A 27,536-nucleotide genomic window follows, 5' to 3' on the forward strand; every position below is an offset into this window, starting at 1 on the left:
CCATATGACCTTTGACCCCAACCACCCATGAGAGAGAAGAGAGATCAGGTTTGTGTGCTACTGGGTATTGTGTGCATGTTGAGGACAGTGTGTGTTGTATTTATTCTACTCCTTTGCTGGATTCATTACTCTGCCTATAAACAGCACCGAACCTGAAGGAAAGGAAGAAAATAGAAATAGATTGGTGTTTGTTTTATTAATTACAGATAATAAAATCAAAATGAATGTCTTATGGGACAGTGGAGGATAAAAACAAATGACCTACAGCTACCTACATTTCCTGATATTTACATCTTGTGAATCCTGAGTTACTATCCTAAGAGCAGTTGGAGTAAACACTTAACATATTTACGTCTTATAGGTTTACCTAATAGGTACACATCATGCTCTTAAAACCTTAACTTATATATTTGCTGATTAATAATAATAATAATAATAATAATAAATTGCAAATCAGGTTTATTGTCAAAATTTACAGACTTTCCACTGTTTGCAATGAACAAATCAAACAAAAGCAATTAAAATAGTTCAACACAAGAAATAGTTCAACACAACAAATACTTCAAGTGGTTTCCCCAAATTCAATTGAAAATGCAACTTATAATGATTTCTCCAGTTTCAAAATTATTCAGCCCCCTGAATTCAATCCTTCACAACAGAACAAATATGCATAACAGGTGCTGTCTCAAGCACACCTGATACAACTAATCAAGGGCTTCATTAGTTGCACCAGGTGTGCTTGAGCTGGAACACATGAAATACCTGGCTAGGGGTAGAAAATACATGAACTACCTGGACGGGGCAGAAAAAACAGATTTCTGAGAAGGCAGGTTGTGAAAAACCCTCAAGTGACTGCAAAAGACCTGCAGCAAGACTTGGTGGCAACAGGCATTGAGGTTTCAGTGAGCACAGTAAGGTGTGTACTAAACGCAGAAGGTTTCCATGCCAGAAATCCAAGACGTACACCACTACTGACCCAAAAGCACAAGAAAAATTGCTCAAAATAATATAAATGATCCACAGAAGTTTTTGGATTCTGTTGTGTGGAGTGGTGAAACAAAACTGGAACTTTTTGGCTTGATAGATCAGCAGTATGTCTGGAGGAAGAAGAATGAAGAAAGAACACACTGTCCACAGTCACACATGGTGGTGGCTCGGTGATGCTCTGGGGCTGCTTTACATTCTCTGGCTCCGGAAACCTGCAGCGTGTGGAAGGCAAGATGGATTCATTGAAGTATCAGGAAATCCTAGGAGAAAACATCATGCCGTCTCTGAGGAAGCTGAAACTTGGGCTACATTGGACCTTCCAACAGGACAATTATCCCAAGTGTACCTCAAATTCCACCAAGGCTTGGAAGATTCTACAGGGCCATCACAGCACCTGACTTGAACCCCATAGAAAATCTCTGGTGGAATTTGAAGAAGGCGATTGCAGCACGCAAACACAAGAGGCCATTGCTCATGAAGAATGGGCTAAGATTCCTCAGGAATGCTGCCAGAAGCTATGCATCTCATTTGCAGCAGGTCATAACAGCAAAAAGGTGCTCTACTAAATACTAAAGATGCTTGCCATGAAGGGGTTGAATAATTTTGAAACTGGAGAAGTCATTATAAGTTGTATTTTCAGTTGAATTTGGGGAAACCACTAGAAGAATTCATTGTGTTGTTCAATTCAACTATTTCAATTGGTTTTGTTTGATTTGTTCATTGCAGCTGAAAGTCTGTAAATTTTGACAATAAACCTGATTTGCAATGGGGGTTGAATAATTTTGATTGCAACTGTAGCTGCAGACAGTGATTCAGTGGGCCAAGCACTTTACTGCCCCAGCTTTTAGCGACAGTATAACAAAAATAATATTAAAAAAAAATACAATTCCAACAATAATAATAATGTTGGACATATATTATATTGGATATTATGTTGGATATAATAAATGTTTAGCACTAGATAATGTTAAGACAAACGTAAGGCATTCAGAGATGATGCAGGTGCTCAAGCATTAAAAGGAATTTGCCTTTACCTCCGTTTACACGCCGTAGGATGAAGAGGAATGGGTGGTCCACTTTGAACACAGACGCCCTGGATCTTTTCAACAGCACCATGGCTACAAAGGACAAGAAAATGATCGAGTTCATAAAAACCTGCTTTATTTAACTGCACTGGCTCAAACCTTTCTCATCTAAAAGCTTGGCACGTACAAAACAGATTCTTGTGGGGATTCACATATTTTAATTCACAAGTCTGCTTCGGTGTGTACTCATTCCGTTAATGCTCATACTTATGAAATAGAAGGGAAAAGCTGTTCTGGGATTAACACAGTTAATAATAACCATTATAGGATGTTTTACATTAATAAATGGTTATTTCAGGGCATGCTTGTTTAAGATGGTGTATATTTGAGAACCATTAGACTGTGACCTTGATCCTTTTTGGACCACTTCCAAAATTTAGTCAGTTCATCTCAAGTATAATGTTACAATGATGATTCCATATATTTAATACAAACATTCAACCATTCATTTTTGAGACATAGCACTAACCAAAATCTCAGACAGACGCACGGACAGACAACTTGAAAACATTGCATTGTTTGCATAAGACTGAGTAATATGTTGCATAATTGTCATGTCTGTCAGGGATTTCCCCTCGCTCTGAGCACCAGAGCGAGCAGCGTGCTCAACAGCCCGTGGCGCGATAGCGTGCGCTTCCAGGTTTCCAGTAACATTGACTTTGTTTATGTTCTACACATGTTTTGTTATGGCTTATGTCTTGTCTCCACCTCTGTTACATTAGTGGATGTCTCCTTCACGTGTCATTATTATTAACAGCTGTTTATGCTTTACCTTTGATTTCATTAAGTATTTAAACCCCTCGTGTCTTTTTCGGGTGCAAAGTATTGAATAGTGTTTCTACCTTACCAAGCCCTATGATCCGTGTTTCTTTGTTTCATGGTTTTTGTACTTGGTTATAGCCTCGCATTTCACGATTCTTTTCCTAGCCCAGTTTATGCCTGTTTGCCGATGACCTGACTCCTTGCTTGTTTTTGACCACGGTTTTGCTTTACGATTTGGATTTGTCTGCCCAGCTCTTCAATAAGCTCTTAACTGCACTTGCATCTGTCTCCTTAAATAATTACATGGCAGAATACTTCAACAACATGGATGCAGCAGGAAAGCAGAGGAGACATCACACTAGGGAGCCCAACAAAACTGTGCCTACATTTGACTCGATCCAGTTCCCCTGGTGGACTGCGATAGACCTCCTTGACTTGTATGATAGTTTCTTTAGTTATTCCGAATATTTCTTCACGGACTGCCAGGTATATTTTTTGAGCATGGCGAGCCTCAAGCCCAACAAGAAGCAGTGGCTTGGGTTCATTTTGTCCCGGTTCTTTGGCCCAGCCCACCAGTCGGTGTAGCATCTGGCCAGTACAGAATCCAGTGGGCTTAATAATATAACTCAGTTTGTGGGACTATTTGTAAAGGAGTTTGGGAGTCCAGAGTACACCGCTAACCTGGATGATCTTTTGGGTGGTACCATCCATATGAGTGAACCTGTTCTGCCATTCACCACCTATTATGGGTAGGCCAACAAGGCAGCTTCCACAGCCCAGGTCCGGCCCCAGGCCGACCGGGCAGCTTCCACAGCCCAGCTCCGGCCCCCACAGCCCAGCTCCAGCCCCAGGCTGACCGGGCAGCTTCCACAGCCCAGTTCTGGCCCCAGGCTGGCAAGGCGGCCTCCACAGCCCAGCTCCGGCCCCAGGCCGACAGGGTGGCTTCCACAACTCCAGAGCTCCAGAAACCCACGAGGCTGTCTCCCCTGCAGAGCTTCAGCCAGAGGTCAACGTGGCAACCTCATATCCACAGGTCCAGCCTGAGACCCACAAGGCAGTCTCCCCTGCAGAGCTCTAGCCAGAGGTCAATGTGGTGTCCTCGTCTCCAGAGCTTCAGCCCCAGACCCACGAGGTGGGTCTTTTGTTGAATTCATTTGTAACACTCTGTGCTTACCTGTGGCTGCCGCTGCTGCAGTTCCATCCTCCGTCACGTCTATCATGGCTTTATGGACGGCCTCTGAAACATAGAAGCCCTCTGTATCTGCAAGAGAGAAAACTTTTCAGAACACGTACAAGTTTCTGTTCATGTAACATTTGTTCACTCGCAAGGGAAATGATAGTGAGGGTAGTTTTGAAATGTCCATGATAATGTGATTAGGGATGCATCAGTACCATACATGTTTTTTTGGGGTTTTTTTTATACTTGTCAGAACCAATACTGATACCAAGTTGAGTAACCTGCTTACATTCTGTTTTTATGTTTAAGATGTTATGGCTTTTAAACAGTATCTTTTGCAGAGGAGAATCAATGGGCATGGTTTTTCAAATGAGTACAAGCACCAGTGGCTCAGTGCTCATTGAACAGAAGTGCTCCCATGTGCAAGAGTTTCTCTGCACACTTGCTTCCATGCTCCCAAATACCTTTGTGCATGTGCAGTTGACGGCACCTTGGGCTCATTTTCAATGCTTTCAACTCTGTGCGCTCAGGTCAGCTACCCTTGGCCTCTCTATTAAACATACTAGTTACACACCATAATGATGTTTTTTCAGGTTATTTGTATTGTAGGAAGATGCTGCAGTTTTGCTGTCATTTAATTTTGTCTGTTCATTAGCATGTACACTAAGATTACATCACAAATTGATATTGGTATCTGAGAATTTTTATGAGTAAATGAGCATGGGATCAGGCTGATATCAGTATAGAAGAATCCTTAACTGTGGTATATTGGTTTGCCAGTTGGCACATACCTCAGAATCCTATGCTTTTTCCCCCAAAGATACTTCATTTGCATCTATTTTACAATAAAATATTAAAATGATCTATTCATGGGCCACTTTATTTGCAACAGTTTATTTGCACAGTAAATTGTGTAAAGAAATGTGTACTAGCAGCACTAGGCTTAACCAAGAAAGAGTCACTGTACTGACTCTTGAAGTAGTTATTTTACGTAATTATTGTAATACAAAAATAATTTGTTTATTTGTTTATAGTGGTATTCTTAAATACCATACGGGTAGTGTTCTGACTCTTGAAGTAGTTATTTAACTTGTTTTATTTCATTGGTTGAAATGTGTCATGTGACTTAGGTTAGAGGTCATGGCCGCCATTTTAGGAGTATTTTATTGAAGCTATCTTTCGAGGTGCATACTACTTGCAGCAGGGGCAGAATAGTGAAAAGACGTAACCTCTTCAATCGAGCTACATAGTCGCCTTTACGTGTCTCTCCTCTTATCTTATTCGTCCTTGTCATTACGGTCCTCGACTGAGAGGTACGATTCATGCATTACACGCCATGGAGGGTGACGGAAAATCAGAGACTGAGAAAACGTTGGAAACTAGATCTGTTGTCACATGCTCAACAACAACGTCTGAAAGGTCTAGTAGGACATCAGCTGGCATGGCTGCAGCAAAGGCACGAGCTAGAGCTGAGGCAGAGCGTACACCTGCATATTACCTCAAGAAAGAAACTGAGATGAAAGTAGAGAAAGTGCATATGGAAGGCAGTCTTACAGCACTAGAACATGAAAAAGAGGCTGCTGCCGCTATGGCTGAGGCAAGACTATTGGAGGAGGCTATAGAGAGCATGGAGGAAGGCAGTTACCACTTGATTAGCCGGATCACTCCTCCTGCAGACCCTGTGCAGCACACTAGCGATTATGCGGAGCAGCACTCAAATCACTCCATATTTGATCCCCCTGTGGAAACAAGTTTAGCTACACCACGTTGACTCTGTGAGACCTTACAAGAGCGAAAACAAGCAGTCAACGGAAAGCTCTCCAAAGAGTGTGCCACCTGATTGTGTTAGACAAGCCAATGATATGGTCTCATAGCCTAAAGCTGTTGTAATCGACAAACCTCAGTCTACCACATACAACCCAGTTAATTACTGGCCCCTTGCACAGACATACAATGCCCAAACCCCTGCTCAACCACCTTTTCATGGAGAAGCTGAAACGAGCGATTTAGCAAGGTTTCTTGCCCGTAGTGAACTTATTAACTCTGGGCTCACAAAATTCGACGACCACCTGGAAAACTACTGGGCATGGAAGTCTTCCTTCTTAAATGAGACCAGTGGGTTGAAACTCACTTCCAGCGAACAGTTGGACTTACTATTTAAGTGGCTTGGCAGTCAGTCATCAGAATATGCGAGACGCATCAGGTCAGTGAATATCAAGTATCCTGATGTTAGGCTTAAAATGGCTTGGGATCGTCTAGAAGAGATGTATGGGTCCCCTGAGGTGGTGGAGAAAGCACTTTTTTACAAAATCGAGCAATTTTCAAAAATTAATAAACAAGATCCTCTGAAATTACAAGCGCTCGGAGATCTGCTATGCGAGATACAGTCTGCTAAAGCTGAAGGCTACTTAGCAGGACTTTCTTACCTGGACACTTCCAGGGGAGTCAATCCAATTGTGGAGAAGTTGCCTTATCACCTACAAGAAAAATGGATCTATCAGAGTTCTGAGTACAAAAGGAAGTATAACGTTACCTTCCCACCATTCTCCATTTTTACTGACTTTGTCTGTAGGGAAGCACGGGCTCGAAATGATCCAAGCTTTAGTATTGGCACATTCAGCACAACCCAGATCAAGACAGAGCTGTTGGTTAAAAGGCCAATGCAAAGAAGAGTTGCTGTGTCTACTCACAAGACAGGTGTGGCAACAACAATTTGATTTCTTCCTACAAGAAGTTCCTTTAACGAGCCTACTGATGTAGAAAAGGAGTGTCCCATACACAAAAATAAACCTCATCCTCTGAGATGTTGCCGTGGGTTCAGAGCGAAGACTCTAGAAGAAAGGCACATATTGCTTAAAGAAAATGGTGTGTGCTATAGGTGCTGTGCTACAACTAATCACTTGGCGAAGAACTGCAAGGCAGTAATCAAGTGCAGTGAATGTGAGGGTGACAAGCATATATCTGCACTTCATCCTGGTCCTCCTCCTTGGGCCATCAAAGACCTCTCATCAGAGCATAGCGGGGAGAACGATAAAAGCCCTCCTGCAAATTTTACTTCACAATGCACTGAGATTTGTGGAGACAGTCCAATACCCAAATCATGCTTTAAGACAGGGGTGTCAAACTCATTTTAGTTCAGGGGCCACATACAGCCTAATTAGATGTCAAGTGGGCCGGGCCAGTAAATTCATAGCATAATTACCTATAAATAACAATGAGTCCATGTTTTTCCCTTTGTTTTCATGCAGATAAGTACAAGTACATTAGGAAAATCTTCATATTTAATGAAATATCGTTTTACAAAACATATCATGAACAACCTCAGATTTTTTAAGACAAACGTACAATTTGCTTCTGATCATCATTTACATGTGTGCATTACAACTGGTCACAGTGTTTGAACAAATGCAAAAAACTTTAATTCACAGGTATTTGGAACTGAAAAATATAGTATTGCACTTTAAAATTTATGGCATTGCATGAACAATAGGATTCCGCCAAACCAAACTCTTTTGTAGTGAAGCTGTTGGCTAACATTAAATTGCACATTTTTTAACTATTACTACAGCAAGGATTCATTTTCACAGATCTGTATTCTTTAAGTGCAATCAGTGTCTGAAGCAGCATTTTAAAGGAGTTAGTCATGTCTAGACTAGTTTGTTTTTGCTCCTGAAACTTGGCATCTTTTGTCTGCACAAGTGCATCATTATCAGGCATCATGTCCTGAGTAGCAGCCAATCTCAGAATGTCATTTAAGTGTTCCTGTGTGAGCCTTGAGCACAATTTTGTTTTTTTGATGTTCATTACTGAGAAAACTTGTTCACAAAGGTAGGCTGTCCCAAAAATGCACAAATTTTTTTGCGGCCAGGGCTGTTCATTTGGGATACCCTGCAAAGAGATAATGATAAAATGAGTCTAGGCTCACTGGGGCATATTTGCCCGAGTAGAAAATAGGGTAGGCTACACCGTAATAACAAATAGCCGAAGGCATATTGCTACCATCTGCTGTTTGGTCTGAGTCCCAGTGTTGTGCCGCGTCTTCTACTCTGACTAACAGTGTGCCCCTAGCGGATAATTTTGGAATAGCATTTTATAAAAAATTTCTAGTTCGTGTCTTTTATGCCTTTTTTCACTTTCAGAATTCATCCTGCGGGCCGGATTGAATCCCCCAGCGGGCCGGTTTTGTTCCGTGGGCCGTACGTCTGACACCCCTGGTCTAAGATATGCCTGATAGGGGTGTATCCTGAGGGTCATCCGGAGAGTATAGTGAAGATGTACGCTGTGCTTGACGAGCAAAGTAACAGGTCTTTAGTTAAATCTGAGTTTTTTTTTATTTATTCAAAGTAAAAGGAACAGAGCATCCATACACTCTTCAAACCTGTGCTGGGGTGACAGAAACTTCTGGAAGAAGAGCCACTGGGTTTCAAGCTGTATCTATGGATGGAAAAATACGTCACTCCCAACACTTATTGAGTGTAATTACATGCCTGATGACCATTCTGAGATCCAATCCTCCATCATTGCACACCAGTTCCCTCACCTGAAATCCATTGCTCATGAAATACCAGAGATTGATCCATATGCTCAAATATTGCTACTCTTGGGGAGAGACATCATCCAGGTCCACAAAGTGAGAAAACAGCTTAATGGACTGAACAAGGCACCATATGCCCAAAAACTTGACTTTGGCTGGGTGATAGTTGGAAATGTCTGCCTGGGGTCAGCACATAGACCTAGCACAGTTGATGTGTTTTGCACAAGCACGCTTCTCAACGGGCGTCCAAGTTTATGTGATCCATGTCCTAATCAGATACAGGTGAAAGAGAAGCTAAGCAGCGAGGATCATGCCATTTCTTCCCATGGCTGTCACTTCTCTCCATCCACCTGCCCGGAGGACTTGCTGGGTAACACTATCTTTGAACGGACACGGGATGATGAAAAGGTGGCCCCGTCCATTGAAGATCGAGCGTTCCTGAAACTGATGGACAAGGAAATGTTCATTGACAGGTTTAACAGCTGGGTGGCACCTCTTCCTTTCCGAACTTCACACCAATGGCTACCTAACAATAGAGACCAGAGTGTAAAACGTCTCCTGTTACTCCATCAGACACTAAAGAAGAAGCCACAAATGCGAGAACATTTCATCACATTCATACAAAGGATTTTCGACGCTGGTCATGCAGAGTTAGCACCACCTGTGAAGGAAGATGAGGACGTTTGGTACCTGCCTATATTCGGTGTCTATCACATTCGCAAGCCAGGACAGATTAGAGTTGTATTTGACTCTAGTGCACAGTACAAAGGCATTTCTTTTAATCAAGTACTTCTCTCAGGACCTGACTTAAACAACTGCTTGCTAGGCATCTTGCTTCGTTTCCGAAAAGAGGCATTCACTGCAGACATTGAGCAGATGTTCCATAGTTTTGTGGTTAGAGAGGATCACCGCAACTTTCTCCGCTTTTTGTTGTTTGAGAACAATGATCTCTCTAAAGACGTCACTGAGTATAGGATGAAAGTCCACATTTTTGGGAATAGTCCCTCACCCGCTGTAGCGATATATGGACTTCATCGTGCTGCTCAACATGGAGAGTTTGAGTTTGGGAACAATGAAAAAGCCTTCATCGAGTGTGACTTTTACATGGATAATGGCCTGAAATCAGTGCCCACCGCTGAGGAAGCAGTTGATCTGTTGAAAAGAACTCAGGAGATGCTAGCACATTCCAGCTTGAGACTTCATGAAATAGCATTGAACAGTCCTTCTGTAATGAATGCAGTTCCTGTGGAAGATTATGTGAAAGACCTCAAGGACCTTGATCTGGAAAAAGATACACCACCTATTCAGAGGAGTCTTGGGCTGAGCTGGAATCTTAAAACAGACACTTTCACCTTCCGCCTTGATGTAAAAGAGAAGCCTTTCACTCGTAGAGGTGTCTTAGCAACTGTCAACGGTGTCTTTGACCCTCTCGGACTGGCTCCTTCGCGACCTGACAGCAGACACAAAAGACTGGGATGCCCCTCTACCAATGGGCAGGGAAGATGAATGGGAGGCTTGGAAACATTCCTTGCAGCCTACTTGAGAGTGAAGGATGATAATGGCTCATACAATGTAGGGTTTGTCCTAGGCAAGGCTAAGCTTGCTCCTCTGTCTCCTCACACCATACCTCAATTAGAGCTAGGAGCAGCAGTGCTGGCAGTAGAAGTGGCAGAAATCATTCAAAATGAGTTGGATATCACTCCAAATGCTGTAGAATTTTATTCTGACAGTAAAGTCGCGTTGGGATATATTCATAACCAAACAAGACGGTTTTATGTATATGTAAGTAATAGAGTCCAGCAGATTAGGAAATCAACAAGGCAAGAACAGTGGCATTATGTTTCCACAACTCAAAACCCTGCGGATCATGCAACACGTTCAGTGCCCGCCTCAGACTTGAAGAACTCCACATGGCTTTCTGGGCCTGCTTTTCATTCCCGTCCTGATACGGAGTGTCTTGAAGACAACCCCTCGTACAGCCTAAATGAGCCTGATTCAGATGTTGAAGTACGCTCCAACTGTATGGATCTGACGCCCCATGACTGTCCTGTTAAACTTGGCTTACATCGATTTGAACGCTTTTCGACCTGGAAACATCTCTTACGAGCGAAATCAACTTGATCCACATCATACATTCATTCAAACGGAATAAAATGGAGCTAGCAAGTACTTGTAAAAAATGGCATCTTTGTGAAAAAACACTCACTGAGGAACTTTCACAGGCAGAAGTTGTGATAGTACAATGTGTCCAACGTCTAAGCTACCACGTTGAGTTTGTTCACCTTTCTGAAGGGGAAGAAATCCCAAAAACGAGTGGACTGAGAACTCTAAATCTCTTTATCGACCAAGACGAGCTTCTGAGGCTAGGTGGCAGACTCACGCATGCTCCCATAGAGCAAAGAGAAAAGCATTCCATTATCATTCCAGGGAAAATCCACCTAGCTCTTCTGATCACGAAACACTTTCACAAATGTGTCAGGCACCAAGGCCGTCTGTTTACTGAAGGTGCCATCAGAAATGCAGGATTCTGGATCATTGGGGCAAAGAAACGCATTCATAGTGTGATTCACAAATGCATCATATGTCAAAAACTCAGGGGAAGAGTCGTTGAACAAAAAAATGGCAGATCTTCCACCAGATCGGCTTGCCACTGATCCACTGTTCACTTATGTTGGCCTTGACATCTTTGGGCCCTGGATGGTCACCTCTCGATGCACTCGAGGTGGCTTGGCAAACTGGAGTATTTTATGGAATTTAAAACATTTGCTGTAAATTTAGCAAAGGAGGTTATAGTTACCTCTCTTTGTATAATAACGTAGGGCTATGTTTTCTTTCTTAGCACGTTCCTTAATTTTCCAGTGCCTTGACCTTTATACTTCATGTGTGTTTTTTGTGTGTATTGTAGTTTCACAAATTGACGTTGTGGATTTGAAATTCCAAAGTAAGACACTAAAGGAATTCTTTCGGTTTCGACTTTCCTTCCGTCCTCAACCTGTTTAGCTATCTGTCGAGGTGAATACTACTTGCAGCAGGGGCAGAATAGTCGCATTTGGTATTTTTTTATGCATATAGAGTCAGGTCTATAAACATTTGACATTAACCAAGTTATTAATTTTTGCTGTCTACTACAGTATTTTGGAGTTGAAATTACAATCATAATACATCCAAATTAGGTGGATAGTGTAGGAATTAACTTTTGATGCTCTGCCAGGCCTTTACTGCAGCAGTCTTTGGTTCCTGCATGTTCTTGTTCTTCAGGCAGTAAAATGCAGCTCAGTTTGATTCAGGTCAGGTGATTGACTTGGCCATTGATTGACAGAAGATTCCACTTTTGGAAGATTCTGCTTCAGGTCATCTGCAGTGTGAAGTGCTGTCCAATGGGTTTTGATGCATGTAGCTGAATGTGAAGAGATAATATAACCCTATACACGTCACATCAGGCGGCTGTGGCTCAAGTGGTAGAGCCACTAATCGTAGGATTGGTGGTTTGATTCCCAGCCCACATGTCTCCACACGCCGAAGTCTTGCTTGGGCAGGACGCTGATGGCAGGCACTAGCCTTGCATGGAAGCTCTCCTGCCATTGGTGTGTGTGTGTGTGTGAATGGGTGAATGAGATACAATGTAAAGCATTTTGTAGAACTGCTAAGCTTAAAAAGCACTATGTAAGTGCAGACCATTTACCATCACATCAATAAATACAAGGGAACCAGTTAGCCTAGCAGCCGTACACACCCACACTATAAAATGTCAACTTGCCAATCTCACAAACCGCCATCTTTTATTGATCACGCAAAATGACCTGAACCTGCAACTGTGACCTGCTCGTTTGGCCACAGCGGAGTAAATTAATAATAATGCTAATTCTACAAGGTGGGTTTAATTCAAATTTCTTTATTAAATAATTCCTCACCAATCATAATCAAGAGTAGCAACTGTTCAGTCTGTAAACATACAGTACCCTGCCACTCTCCTTCACTCTCTTCACTAACTCGTCCCGCCTCACACGCACAGCGCATTCACTTCATTTAAACTCACGGTTGCTAGATATCACTAGAAAACTCAGAGTTTTCATGTTTTGAGTTAATCCCCCCCAAAACACAATATTATCAGCAGGCATGGCAACACTGTACTGGGGGAACCGATCTAAAAGGAACAACTGATAGATAAACAAACAAAAAACTAATAAAATGTAAAGAAAGAAAATGTTCTTAGTTATAAATAAATCATTTAATATAAAAAACATATTATAATAACTTCATAAAATATAAATAAAATGAGAATGATGTTTAATTACTATGGGTTACATTTAATATCAAGTTGACATTAAGCTTAGTTTGCTATCTCCTTAGAAGGCTATTAGCCTTTTTCCTAATATGGATCATGCTTGTGTTAGTCTACTTTTAATTAGGACTCTTTATTGTTTAAAATATTTTAAAAATAAATATTTTATGCTTGTTTATTTATCAATTAACCTATGGTATTTCTCATTACTATTATTTTAACTCAATTAACAGTGACCATGAGGAGAGAGCTTACATTTAACTGTTTATGACAGACCTCCTGATTAAAGCTTAAACAAAAAAAAAAAGATTGGTATCTCGATCGGTTTCGGTCATAAAAATCCTGATATTTCTGTAAAGCTGCTTTGAGACAATGTCTATTGTAAAAAGCGCTATACAAATAAAATTGAATTGAATTGAATTGATCGGTGCATCCCTAATGGACACCATTAAACTAAAGCGCTTTACATCTGACGGGTAAATGAACTCACCCAATCACATTCTATATGAGATTATTCAGATATATATACAATATACACAGAGTGGTTCGAGAATTGGCTCCAGCCCATGACAGTGGAAAATGTCTAATAGTGTAGCTTTAAATATATTTAAGAGGAGCAGACTTCAAATACTGAACATTGAGGTTTTTTGTATTTGTTTACAAGGTGGAACAGGTTAACGGTTGTTTTTGCATACAGCCTGTAAAATTAACTGAAAATATAAAATTTAGTTTATCAGAAGGTAAATTAATGTGTCATGGCTCACACCATGTTCATAAATTCTGTCATAATTTACAAGCTCAAGTTTTCTCATGCCTACTTGTGTGTTATATTGTGGCACATTAATGTTACCATCTCTAAAAAAAAAAAAAATAATAATAATAAAAAACTTCAACCATGCTCCTAAATTTTTGTAATTAGGAGCACAAGTGCTCCTAAAAGAAATTGTTACCGTAGAGACCTGTTCTTGTTATAAACCCTCTGGTGATGTCTTCTCTTGATTGTCCTGGAGGGTGTTCTTCATCTGGCAAACTGTTGTAAAGGGTTTTTTCTCCACCAGGGAAAGAATTCTTCTGTCATCCACCACAGTTGTTTTCCGTGATCTTTCGGGCCTTTTGGTGTTCCTGAAATCACCATTTTGCTATTGTTGTTGCTAATGTTTTTTTTTTAATCTCTCTGATGGGTTTGTTTTGTTTCTTCCGCCTAATGATGGGTTGTTCCACTGGAGGTGACAGCTCTTTGGACTTCATATTGAGAGTTAACAGCAACAGCTTCCAAATACAAATGCCACATTGAAATCAACACTAGACCTACTGTCTGCTTTCTTGTACAGTGCATCCGGAAAGTATTCACAGCGCTTCACTTTTTCCACATTTTGTTATGTTACAGCCTTATTCCAAAATGGATTAAATTCATTATTTTCCTAAAAATTCTACAAACAATACCCCATAATGACAACATGAAAGAAGTTTGTTTGAATCTTTGCAAATTTATTAAAAATAAGAAACCAAAAAAGCACATGTACATAAGTATTCACAGCCTTTGCTCAATACTCGTATAGCCAAAGGAACAAAACTCCTACCATAGCTGGCCTTTCTGCACATGGGTAGTCTATACCTGTGGCCAGAAGGAAGGGGGTTGAAATATTTATAGTGGGTGGTTTGGGTCATTCAAAATTTTATGTGCCTTCCGGAGCGTATATGACCTGACACAGTCCGATAAATTGGGGGTGGGAATACCAATGATTTTTCTCACTAAATTAGTTATTTTCAAAAGTTTGTTCTTATTGGTTACTGTTAGCATATGGAAAAAACAAATGGCACCATACATAAGAACCGGTTCAATAATACTTTGGTACAGAAGAAGAAGCAGACTAGGCTGAACAGACAGATATTTAAGCTTACGGATAACTGTGAGTCTCTGTTGACAGCACTTGTAAATACCTACAGTGTGCTGATTGAAGTTGAGATGTTTATCCAATGTAATGCCCAGATATCTGAAATGCTCCACACTTTTAACCATCTCTCCATTAATGGTAATACTAGAAGGATGGGTAAGTGTTTTGGAAGAACTAAAAACCAGTTCCTTAGTCTTTTTGATATTAAGGTGGAGAAAGTTATCATCACACCATGTACAAAAATGTGCTATGGAGCGTTGATAGTCCAAAAAAGAATCATTGTCCTTATTAAGCAATGCAACAATGGCAGTATCGTCTGCATATTTAAAGTAATGAGTGGTGGTGACTGGACTCTGACAATCATTTGTATAAAGAAGTGGACTAAGTACACACCCCTGAGGGGCACCAGTGTTGAGAACAATAATGGGCGATAATGCATTGTCCACCTTTAAAACTTGTGGTCTATTAGAAAGGAACTTATAAGTCCAGTGTACTAGTGGTGATGGGACTTGCAGACACTGTAGTTTCCTGATTACCTGATGACACTGAATTGAGTTAAAGGCAGAGCTAAAGTCAATGAAAAGAAGTCTGGCATAGTTTCCAGGAATATCCAGGTGTTGAGACAAGCCTGCATCCTCTGTACCTCTCTTCTGTTTATATGCAAATTGGAGGCAATCCAAAAAGGTGAAACATATGGAAGCATAATGTTTTGAACCATTTTCTCAAAGCATTTCATTATGATTGAAGTTAGTGATACCGGCCTGTAGTGATTTAACTTTGTTGGTGAGGTTTTTTGGGAGCAGGAATAACAACTGTTGTTTTCCATGTGACTGGTATTGTTGAAGTACAAAGTGATCGGAGAAAAAGAGAATGAAGAATGGGGGTTAATTCCAGAGCGCAGTTTTTCAAGACCCGACCTGGAATTCCATCTGCACTTAATAAGCTGGAAATAGACATCCTGCTTAGTTAGAAGGGACTCATAATCCAGCTCTTGAGAAGGTAAAGAATCCAGAAGGCTATCTCACACTGCTGAAAAATCAGAGGTATCAAAACGGGCATAGAAATTATTAAGATTAACAGTAAAGGTGGTAGGATTTGGTACAGAGACAATCTGTTTAACGGCTTGTCCAGTAAGAGACCTGACTCACTGAAAAGCCTGTTTGGTGTTCATATTTGCAAAGTCCTGGTCCAATTTGTTTTTATACTTCTTTTTAGCCTTGAATATTTCAGTTTTACCTGCTGTGTGATTTTGAGACCAGCTAAGTCCTTTTGCTTAAAGGCAAGTTTTCTCTTTTGGAAAAGAGATTTTAGAGATGAGTTGATCCAAGGTTTTGAATTTGGGTATGTTCTGGTAGTCTTTACCGGTATCAAGGAACCCATACAGAATTTAATGTAATCAGTAATAACCGAAGTCTTCTCATCAAGCTCTCCCTCAAAGACTTCCCAGTCTGTACACGCAAAGCAGCCTTGAACGCATGAAATAGCATCCTCCGACCATCGAGGGACACTGTGTATTACTGGCCTGCGTTGTTTCAGCCGTTGTTTGTAAACAGGAAGTAAATGGATAACATTATGATCCGCTAATCCTAGCGGTGGGAGAGCTCTAGCTTTATAGGCTTCCGGGATATTACTGTAATATAAATCTATAGTTTTATTAAATCTTGTTGGTACATCTACATATTGATTGAAGGCTGGCAATGCGTAATCAAGCCGACAGCTGTTGAAGTCTCCAAGAAGTAGTACTGGAGCATCTGGGTATTTGCTGAGCATAGTCTGTGTATTATGCACTATCTGCTCAGCCACTGCCTTGACATTAGCGCTTGGTGGAACATAAACACAGCTAAGCACAACAGTCGAGAACTCCCTGGGGAGGTAAAAGGCATGGGCGGACAGGGTGAGCAGCTCCAGGTCCGGATTACAAGATTTCCCGTGTACTTTGATGTTAGTACACCACCGCAAGTTGATGTACATACACACCCCACCCCTGCGCTCTTTCCCCGAATTACTGGTTCTGTCTGCCTGAAAGATCTCAAAACCGTCCAGGCTAACCTTGGTATCCAGGACAGACTTATCCAGCCAGGACTCTGTCAAAGCAAGAACACATGCCTCCCTGAACGATACATCCGTGAGACATTTCGCGAGACATCACCCCAAGGTTCTTGGCCGTCCTGGTTGGCTTGAGTGTGGTTGAGCCGAGCTGTACATTGAGGTTGTGGTTGATTTGAGGGACAGGCTGGGAAAAACATCCCCACAGCATGATGCTGCCACCACCATGCTACACTGTAGGGATGGTATTGGCCAGGTGATGAGTGGTGCCTGGTTTCCTCCAGACATGACGCTTGCCATTCAGGCCAAAGAGTTCAATCTTTGTTTCATCAGACCAGAGAATTTTGTTTCTCATGGTCTGAGAGTCCTTCAGGTGCCTGGTGGGCTGTGGCTTCCGTCTGGCCACTCCACCATACAGGCCTGAATGGTAGAGTGCTGCAGAGATGTTCTTCTGGAAGGTTCTCCTCTCTCCACAGAGACACGCTGGAGCTCTATCAAAGTGACCATCGGGTTTTTGGTCACCTCCCTGACAAGGCCCTTCTCTCCCGATCGCTCAGTTTGGCTGGGCAGCCAGCTCTAGGAAGAGTCCTGGTGGTTCCAAACTTCTTCCATTTACAGATGATGGAGGCCACTGTGTCTCATTGGGACACAATACTACAGAAATGTTTCTGTACCCTTCCCCAGATCTGTGCCTCGATACAATCCTGTCTCGGAGTTCTACTGATAATTCCTTGGACTTCATGGCTTGGTTTGTGCTCTGACATGCATTGTTAACTGTGGGACCTTATATAGACAGGTGTGTGCCTTTCCAAATCATGTCCAATCAACTGAATTTACTACAGGTGGACTCCAATCAAGTTGTAGAAACATCTCAAGGATGATCAGTGGAAACAGGATGCACCTGAGCTCAATTTTGAGTGTCATGGCAAAGGCTGTGAATACTTCTATACATGTGCTTTTTTTGTTTTTTATTTTTAATAAATTTTCAAAGATTTCAAACAAACTTCTTTCATGTTGTCATTATAGGGTATTGTTTTGAGAATTTTGAGGAAAATAATTAATTTAATCCATTTTAGAATAAGGCTGCAACATAACAAAATGTGGAAAAAGTGAAGTGCTGTGAATACTTTCCAGATGCACTGTATGTGAAATAATGAGGGAATAACACACACCTGGCCATGGAACAGCTGAGCTGTCAATTGTTCAATTACTTTTGGTCCCTTAAAAAGGGGGGACCACATATAACATATTACACCCATTTACTCAATTTGGATGTAAATACCCTGAAATTAAAGCTGTAAGTGTGCAGTTTGAGCTCATATTCATTATTTATTTTTTACTTCAATATACGGTGGTAGACAGCTAAAATAAGTATAACATTGTCAGTATGCAAATAATTATGGACTTGAAGTAATAACCCACGCAAGGAGATGTACAACGTTATCAAAGGTTTCAGCATATCTACCTGATATACCTCTGAAGTCAGCAGAGATTGGATCGAAAGCATCGGAAATGCCGAGCGACTCGAGAACTGGCTTCAGGTTGACCTGGGAGTGCAACTTAAACCTGAAACACACAGCCACAATAAGTCTGGTAGATACAACGATTTCACAATTGTTTTAGGTTTGTGTTTTTGTTTGTTCAGTGCTATGCCACCTGGGGAGGAAGATGTCCATTTTGGTGTGCCGCAGTCCTGTATTCCAGATTGCCAAAGTGCGTCGGGTGAGCTGTGTCTGAAACAGTGAGAGTGGGGTCTTCCTTTCACTTGGTATCACCAGCAAAAGGCTTAGGGATTGGCCAGAGTAGGGCAGCTCGAGGACGGAGTAGCGCTGATCTGATGGCAAATGAAACTGACCTGCAAGAAAAACAGGAGGTGGTACATGAATTAATTTATTAAATTAATGTAATGTTGTGGAAGATGACTCCTTTCTGTAATATGACCACAATTCTAAAAAAAAGTTGGGACAGTATGGAAAATGCAAAAAACCAACGAAGAGTCATTTGAAAATTCAGTTCACCCTGTACTATATTCCATCCATCCATCTTCTATACCGCCTATCCTTCCTTCAGGGTCACGGGGAAACCTAGAGTCTATCACAGGGAGCATTGGGCACAAGGTGGGGCCTGGACAGGGTGCCAATCCATCACAGGGCATACTCACATACACCTTCACACACCTATTCATACACTACAGACACTTTGGACATGCCAATCAGCCTACCATGCATGTCTTTGGACTGGGGGGGGAACCCCCACAGCATGGGGAGAACATGCAAACTCCACACACACACACAGGGCCACTGTGGGAATCGAACCCCCGACCCTGGACATGCTAACCACTAAGCCACCGTGCGCCCCCTGTACTATATTGAAAACACATAATTAACACATTATTTGATGTTTTACTTTGTGAATTTAATTTATTTTTGAAAATATACACTCATTTCAAATCTGATGGCTGCAACATACTCCAAAAAATTGGGGACAGTTAACTGTTTACCACTGTGTAACATCACCCTTTCTTTTAATAACACATTAATTATTTGGGAACTGAAGATAAGTTAAATTTAGCAAGCAAAATTTTCCCAGATTCATCCATTATGCATTTCTTCAGCCGCGTAACTGTACGGCGCCTTCGTTGCCTTATTTTGTGTTTCATAATGCACCACGCATTCTCAATCAGAGACAGGTCAGGACTGCAGGCAGGCCATGCTAGCACCCGCATTCTATGTTTACGCAACCATGTGCTTGTAATCTGGGCAGAATGTTGCTCCAAAATGTGTACATATCTTTCTGCATTAATGCTGCCCTCACAGATGTCCAAGTTACCCATGCCATGGTCACTGACACACCCCCATACCATGACAGACACTGGCTTTTGGACCTGACGCTGATAACAGTTTGGATGGTCCTTTTCCTCTTTGGCCCGGAGAACACAACGGCTGTTTTGTCCAAAAACTATTTGAAATGTTGAACTTGTCAGACCACAAACACGGTTCCACTGTGCTACTGTCCATCTCAGATGAGACCGAGTCCAGAGAAGTGGTGCTTCTGGATAGTGATGATGTATGACTATTGCTTTGCATAGTAAAGCCTTAACTTGCATCTGTGGATGCAGCGGCGAATGGTGTCGAGTAACAAAGGTTTAGCAAAGTATTCCCAAGCCCATTTCAGGATATTCGTTATAGACTTATGACAGTTTTTATGACAGTGACGTCTGAGGGATCGGAGATCACGCGCCTTCAGAAGTGGTTTTCGGCCTTGCCCTACATGCACCGAGATTTGACTGGCTTCCTTGAATCATTTAATTATATTTTGCACTGTAGAAGGTGAAATGCCCAAAACCCGATTTGTCTTTGTTCTCAACGTGTTGGATTATTCACTGATGCATCTGTTGGCAGATTGGCGAGCCTCAACCCATCCTTGCTCTTGAAAGACTAGGCCTTTTTTGGAGACTCCTTATATGCTATGATTAGATGATTGCCTCATCCGTTTCACGTCACCTTCTTATTTCAACTTGTCACATCGCTATTAGTCCTACATTGCCCCTGTCCCAACTTTTTTGGCACGTGTTGCATGCATCAATTTCAAAATAAATGTATATCTTCAAAAAACTATGCAGTTGATTAGGTAAAATGTCAAATACCTTGTCTTTATATGTTTTTTGTTTAAATACAAGTCAAAGTACATTTACAAATCACTCCTTTGTTTTTATTAGCATTTTCCATACTGTCCCAACTTTTTCGGAACTGGGGTTGTATGACAAATGAAAAACAGCACAAAAACACAGGCTTACTCACCAAACTTTACTTTAGTCGACTGGTACATCATGGGCACTTTGATGTTACTGCCATTAGCCAAAGAGAAAGGCAGATTTTGTGTCCTTCTAAACAGAAATTGTTTCTGCCAGCTGCCCTGGAAGTCCACTGAGCTCAGCAATGCCATATGAGGCACAGTGGCCCACCATGAGGCCTGCATTACTTCTTTTGCCTCACCTGTGTGGTGAAAACCAACTCAGTAAAAACTAAAAATCCTCAGTGAACTCTAATCAACATTGTCATTTCATCCTCCTAGCTATATACAGTGTGGCATGGTCCAATGTAAAAATAATACAAAAGCTACTTGTCATGCTGTAGGAAAATTATCAACAATGGGGCTGGTATGATGAAGCAGAGTTACAGTTACCACCTTGAAGTTGATTGTTTTCCTGGAACAGCATGCCAGATGTTCTACTTATATCACAACAATTTGTCAAGTCTAATGATTATTTATTAATAACAACATCATAACTGATTAATTGTTACATTTAATGTTAAAGTTCATTTCTGCTATCACTTACATTTAATTTTTTTTTAAAAAATCCATTAAAGGTCCCTAATAAACAATAGTGTATTAGAATGCATCCATTAATATAAACCTGTGACTTCCAGGTGCTGTTGGAGCTGTTGTTCTACACCTTCTAACCAATCAGAATTGAGAATTTAACAGCACTGTGGTATAAAGTACAAATAATGTTGCAAGAGTATCATGAGTTTTAGCAAGGCTAAATATAAACAAATGCTAGTGCTGCCAGTCAGAATACCACATTAGTACTAGCTTTTGTTTTTTGATAGTCACATTAACAAATTTCTATCACATAGATCACACGTGGCCACTTGCAGCACAAAGTTAAAACACATGGAGTGTATTTTTTTATATAGAGGATTTTCCTTGGAGATATGAACAATCAGTTAGCAGAGTAAAGTAACAGAGTTACATTAACTTCCATTTACTGAGGAGCAGTCCTCTACATAAAGCCCAATTTTAGCACAACAAATCATAACACATAGACACTATCTTTGAGCTCTTTTGAAAAGGAAACTATGGGCTATGTCTTGAGTTTTAAAAAAAACCCCAATGACTTAAGATGGTGGATTGGATTAAGACAGATTCAGCCAAGTTAAAATGTAGCGGATGCGGCAATGTTAAAAACAGGAAAGAAGTATGTGCGGCTTCAGGCCACATCATCAAGAGTGACTGTGTTGCTATAATAGGGGAAGAGCTCAGAACTTTTTCTGGAGTTCAAGGGAGCTTTGCTTTTTGCTAGCTAGCCAGATTCCCAACTAATTATTCTTGGACAGAAGTTGTTGAATAGTAGGGAGGTGATGGGGAGGTGGTGGGTCCCGAATCTTAATCAGAGAAAGGGACATATGGAAAGTTATAGGATGTTAAACAGGAAGTAGGTGGAGCTTCTGATGTGGTTTTTCTTCCCCACTTACAGTAGATCTAAAAAGTATACACACCCCTGTTAAAATGGTTTCTGTTATGTTAAAAAAAAATAAATGAAACCAAGATAAATCATGTTAGAACATTTTATACCTTTATTGTAAAATGTTAACCTATTCATTATGGTGAAAATCAATATGAATCATTTTAGGGGGAAAAGTGAAAAATATCTAATAACATGACTGCATAAGTGTGCACACCTCTAAACTACTGTAATACTTAGTTGAAGCACCTTTAGATTTTATTAAAGCATTCAATCTTTTTGGGTAAGAGTCAATCAGTTTGGCACACCTTGACTTAGCAATATTTTTCCATTCGTCCTCATGAAAGCATTCTAACTCTTTCAGATTGGCTGGGTATCTCCTGTGCACAGCCCTCTTCAGGTCACCCCACAGACCTTTGATTGGATTTAGGTCTGGACTCTGGCTGTGGCATTCCAAAACATCCTGTTCTTAGTAGTGTCACTGTTGTGCCATATTTTCTCCACTTGTTGATTATTGCCTGTACAGTGTTCCATGGTATATCCAGAGTCTTGGAAAAAATTTTTGTAACCCTTTCCTGATATTTTTCAACAAAGAGATCCCCTAGCTGTTTTATAACATCCAACTAGCTTTTCTAGTTGGATGTTACCAAGAAGATGTCTAGAAAGTCCTATAGGAACAGCTGTACTTTATTTGGGGTTAATCCGTCACTTTAATAGATAGCAAGTGTATACTAATTAGTATTTAACATGCGTTTCAATGTAATTAGTACATTCTGAACACTGCCACATTCCCAATTATAAAACGGTGTGCAAGCTGGAAGTTTTTTATTTTTAATTGTTTCCCCCTAAAAGGATTCTTATTGATTTTCACTTTAATTAATAGGATAACATTAAAAAAAAAGTTTTTAAATGTTCTGACATGATTTATGTTGATTTCATTGGTTTATATCACCTGCCATTTTAACAGTGGTGTGTAGACTTTTTATATCCACTGTATGTTCATTCTTAACTCCATTATGACTGACATGGGGATGGTTCAACTCACCTCTGCTTGTCGGCACTTGCTGGAATCGAACTTGTGTGTGATTTGGAAGGCTGAAGTTCACACTAATCAGGCTGCTATTGCACCATTGCATAGCATGCTGGGTAAATTCTGGCTGAAGCTGGATTCCACTCTGTATAAGCAGGGTGTTAGTAAACTGAAGCCGACCACCCTGGCTAGAATTGTACAGGTCACATCTGGCTTGTGATACAGCTTCCTGGATAGTAGGGTCTATGGGCAGAATAAAGAATTATATTATCAAAACTTTATGGCATTCACAAATCTACCTACATCATGGTCTACTTGGTCAAAGTATCCAGAAACATGGCCATGATTTTCACTGATATGCTGATGATGTTGTGCCTCTTCTTTATACTAAACCACAAGTTCCCAACCCTGGTCCTGGAGTACCCCTGTCCTGCTCATTTGAGTGTTTTTGCTGACCCCAACACACCCACTTCAAGTCAGGAAAAGCTGTTAATTAGCCAAATAATTAATTGCTCTGAATCTCAGGTCCACCAATTCTGGTTTGCTGGTAGTGCCCAAGACCAGACTGACATTAATGGTGGGAAGTTCCTATAGTGGCATAGTCCCAAACTATGGAATGCCATCCTCAAGGACCTTCGTGACTGCATTTCCTTGTCCCATTTTTTAAATTTTCTCCCAACACCATTACCTTTCTACTTTCCAAATTTTTTCTAGGTGAATCAGGTGTGTTAGAACAGGGAATACACTAAAATGTGCAGGGCTGGGTACCTGTGTACCAAAACATCTGCTTTCTTCTCTCCTCCTGCCCTAATGTTCCTGCTGCAATGGATGACGATGGATCTCCTAAAACGCAATACTAACCAAACAGTCATGATATAGACACGTAATTGATATTGTTACAGTGCCTTGTTTGGCATTTCTAAATAGCCTTATAGCTGCCATTTAATATTACCAGCACATTATCATGTCTAAATGTCTAGATGTTCTAAATAAAGTCTAAGGAACTAATGGCTCGACTACTCTGAAACAGTTTATTGCTCCATATTAGAACTTATACAAGAACCAATACTGAAGTGTCAAATAAGGACACTGTCTTCTCATGGTATCTCAAAAGGCAATGATTAAATGACACATTCCCTTTAACCAAACAAAAACATGAAGCACTGTAGATGCCTGGCTCACCATTGATGTCATATCCCATGGTTCTTTCAATCTGTGCCAATGTGTTTCCCCTTGCACCGAGCTGCAACAATCTCAGGCTCAGAGAGATGCTTGCTGGAGACACAATCAAGTTGGAGCTGTTATCTGTCTCAGCGAGTGCTTGATAGAGGCTGATGCTGAACTCAGCATCAAAATTAGTAACTGAACTGCCATTGCATGTTTTCTGCTCCAACATCAATAGACCGAAAAAGAAGGAGGTCATGGACAGGTGACACATGGCTGCTGTGAACTCCTGAAACACTTGACAATGGTCAGTGGGTTCTGGAATGAAATACAGACATATTAATAAAGGTAAGATCTTGCCTCCTCTTATAAAGACCTTGAAATATCATGACCAATAAATAGTCTGAAATAAGCTCCCTTTTTTCACAAGCTGCACCCTGTTTTGACATTGCAATTTTTTTTTCCCATAGTTATCAGGTACCACGTGATACAAACACCAAGACTTCAGATAAGGTGTCAGGAAATTGCAAAGAAACACTACTAACATAGATCACCCAGCTTCCAGAGTTTGGAATTGCATTTTTTAATATATATTTTTGACTAATAGTTGTTTATATGGTGTGCAGAACAGAGTTGCCAACTTGTTGACTTTGTTGCTGGATCTGGAGAATTTTTAGCCCCATTTTATTGACTTTATTAAAAAAAAAAAGACCCTTGAGTCAATTCTAGCATCTTTTTGAGCAGATGGTCCAGCAATCTATATGGCTGTCCAGCTCACATCACAGCTGCTGATTATACGAGTTAAGAAAGCAGTGTGTAAAGCCTCACTGATTTATACTTGGGTTGGCCTGACTTATCACTATTGTTCTCAATCACTGATCACCATTGTCCTGTATGACCAATCACTGGTCACCATTGTCTTCGACAAATCACTGATCACCATTGTCTTCGACAAATCACTGATCACCATTGTACTCCATGTCCAATCACTGATCACCATTGTACTCCGTGACCAATCACTGATCACCATTGTCCTCGACAAATCACTGATCACCTTTGTCTTCTACACATCACTGATCACCATTGCCTTCAACAAATCACTGATGACCATTGTTCTCGATAAATCACTGATCACCATTGTTATCAACAAATCACTGATCACCATTGTTCTCCTCGACCAATCACTGATCACCACTGTTCGCCTCGACCAATCACTGATCACCAATGTTGTCCTCGACCAATCACTCATCACCATTGTTCTCAAAGGTCACCATTGTTCATGACAACTAATCACTCACGTGAGAAAAGTGAGTTATTCCATCTGTAACTGTTCCTGTGTATGTTACTGTACTACTCACTACCACTGCTTCATTTTGCATGTGTTCTTCATAGAAATTATTGAATTTTGTAAATAAATAAAAAGTTGGTTTGTGGTGCCATATTTCTATAAGAAATGATATAAAATGTTATTCTTTATGTAACATGCTTGCTGGTAGGCAAAAAATCAGGATGATTCAGTGAATATGCAAATTAGTCTATGACATCATATGACCATATCTGGTGACTGTTTTGAGTATGCATTAGCTACCTTCTCCTGAAAAGAGTTGGAACGCTGGTGCAGAAGTCCACTATCATAATGCACTGCCCTAGTACATTTGCTAATTTCACAAATACATGAACATTGGAAACAGGTCAGTAAAAAAATTCACCAGTAAATGTCAAATATAACATAACGTGGTTATGTTATATTTGACATTAAAAATGTAATGTTTCTTTCGGCCAGCAACCAATGGGTAAGGCATGATGATTATTCAAGCCTATTATATACTGTTTCTACAATTAAATGCCATGACCTGGATGTCTTTAAGCACAGATTCAAGCATCTTACCTTTCTACAGATTCGTGATATTCACAGCATTCGTACCACTGACGATTCCAAAACTGTGTTGTTGCTTCTGAAGTGAACGTAACGACTAACTGAGGAAGTTCTCGGTCATGAGACCCCATTTATAGAGGGAGCTGACGACGTCTGTACCACTCAGTCAGAATTCCCGGGACTAGTAGGAGACAGGCAGCGGGAGGCTTGACCTGCTGAGCAGCAAATCCGTGCTCGAGCTGGGAAAAATGCATACACACATGGCTCTTGGCTCCGGTTCTACAAATGATGGGAACTTACAATACTTAATTACACAAGTGGGCTTTTCTTTTGCATGAGCTATTTCAAACTCTGCTGCGTTGGCAGCATTTCTGTTCCATGTTTGTTAATTCCATATTTGATCTGAAAAGAAAGTCTCTCCTTCACACAACACACACACACACACATTTTCCAAAGATTCATGACCAAAGGAATTTTGTCTATTGGGAAATCACAGAAGCCAGTTGAACACAAATTGTATTTATCATTTTATATTTATCTTGTTAGTGTTTTAGTTGAAGGTTATTTACCCACTATCCTTTAAACGAGAACATTTACTTACGACTCCTAGATACCTTTTGTTCCCCCCATGATATATTGTGAAATGGAAGGCATTTGGGTTCTTTTCTGAATCCATTACCAGGCTAGGTTCATTAGAGCTGATTTGGCTTCCATCAATGGAGATTCCCAGCATTCCATCCAAGAACGTTTGGAATTTTAAGGACTTGATAGAGGAGCATCACGGTAATTTGAGCATGAATAAGCCTCTGAATTATGGCTGAAATAAACAAACAAGCAATAAAAGGCTGGTCACTTAGAATAAAACCATTCTTTGATTGAACCGATTAATTTTTCCAGTTTTAGTTCAAGTTAAAATGTGGCCTCCACTTTAGTCAAAGTAAAAATAATCTTAATAGTATTTAAGGGAAAAATGGCTTCTATGATCATTAATCTGTTTATCTGATTGAATCCATGAATCCATATGCAAATGTACAAATCATATTTTATACTATAATATTAATAATTTTTACAAAATAATATTAATAATATTCTATAAATTATTCACATGGATTAGGGTTTATAGCACTTTTTTAATCAATGTAGTAATTTTGGGGATTATATAGAATTATGAAATTCTATAAGTAAGAAATAAAACACTTGAGGGTGTGACATGGTGGTGTACAGTGGTGGTGGTGTAGTATTACTGTTGATAATTTCCCTATTATAGCACATCCAGCACATTCCTCTTACACCACAATGATTGTTAACCCTTAAAGAACATCATACTTTTTATCCGTTTGTGGTCGGTATAATATCAAGCAGTAACACTCTCAAGTTTCATGTCCTTATTTCTGGATTAGTGGGACTGGAGGCCAGTGGCGCCAGAGCCGGTGTCGCTGTAGTGACGTGC

General features: G+C 40.5%; 1 protein-coding gene across 1 annotated transcript; it reads right to left on the reverse strand.

Annotated features, from left to right (window-relative positions):
* Positions 1-45: 45 nt before the first annotated feature.
* Positions 46-26,986, reverse strand: serpine3 (serpin peptidase inhibitor, clade E (nexin, plasminogen activator inhibitor type 1), member 3). Its single transcript, XM_053626358.1, has 9 exons — positions 26,099-26,986; positions 24,229-24,528; positions 23,062-23,289; positions 20,569-20,763; positions 18,425-18,623; positions 18,234-18,334; positions 4,009-4,095; positions 2,022-2,105; positions 46-152 (listed from the first exon to the last, which is right to left on the reverse strand). The coding sequence occupies exons 2-9, from the start codon at positions 24,482-24,484 to the stop codon at positions 106-108; spliced, it is 1,197 nt and encodes a 398-aa protein (XP_053482333.1). The 5' UTR covers positions 24,485-24,528; positions 26,099-26,986; the 3' UTR covers positions 46-105.
* Between the last annotated feature and the right edge of the window lie 550 nt (positions 26,987-27,536).

This window comes from Ictalurus furcatus, chromosome 6 (genome assembly GCF_023375685.1).
Source record: "Ictalurus furcatus strain D&B chromosome 6, Billie_1.0, whole genome shotgun sequence".
In the NCBI taxonomy this organism is placed as follows: Eukaryota; Metazoa; Chordata; class Actinopteri; order Siluriformes; family Ictaluridae; genus Ictalurus; species Ictalurus furcatus.

What these genes read in the sequence shown, in the direction of transcription:
- serpine3 (XM_053626358.1), bottom strand. Translation starts at nt 24,484, where the DNA reads ATGTGTCACCTGTCCATGACCTCCTTCTTTTTCGGTCTATTGATGTTG. An exon ending in GTCGACTAAAGTAAAGTTTG is followed by an intron (nt 18,624 to 20,568) that starts GTGAGTAAGCCT and finishes TTTTTCTTGCAG; the next exon opens with GTCAGTTTCATTTGCCATCA. An exon ending in TGCAGCAGCGGCAGCCACAG is followed by an intron (nt 2,106 to 4,008) that starts GTAAGCACAGAG and finishes TGTCCTTTGTAG; the next exon opens with CCATGGTGCTGTTGAAAAGA.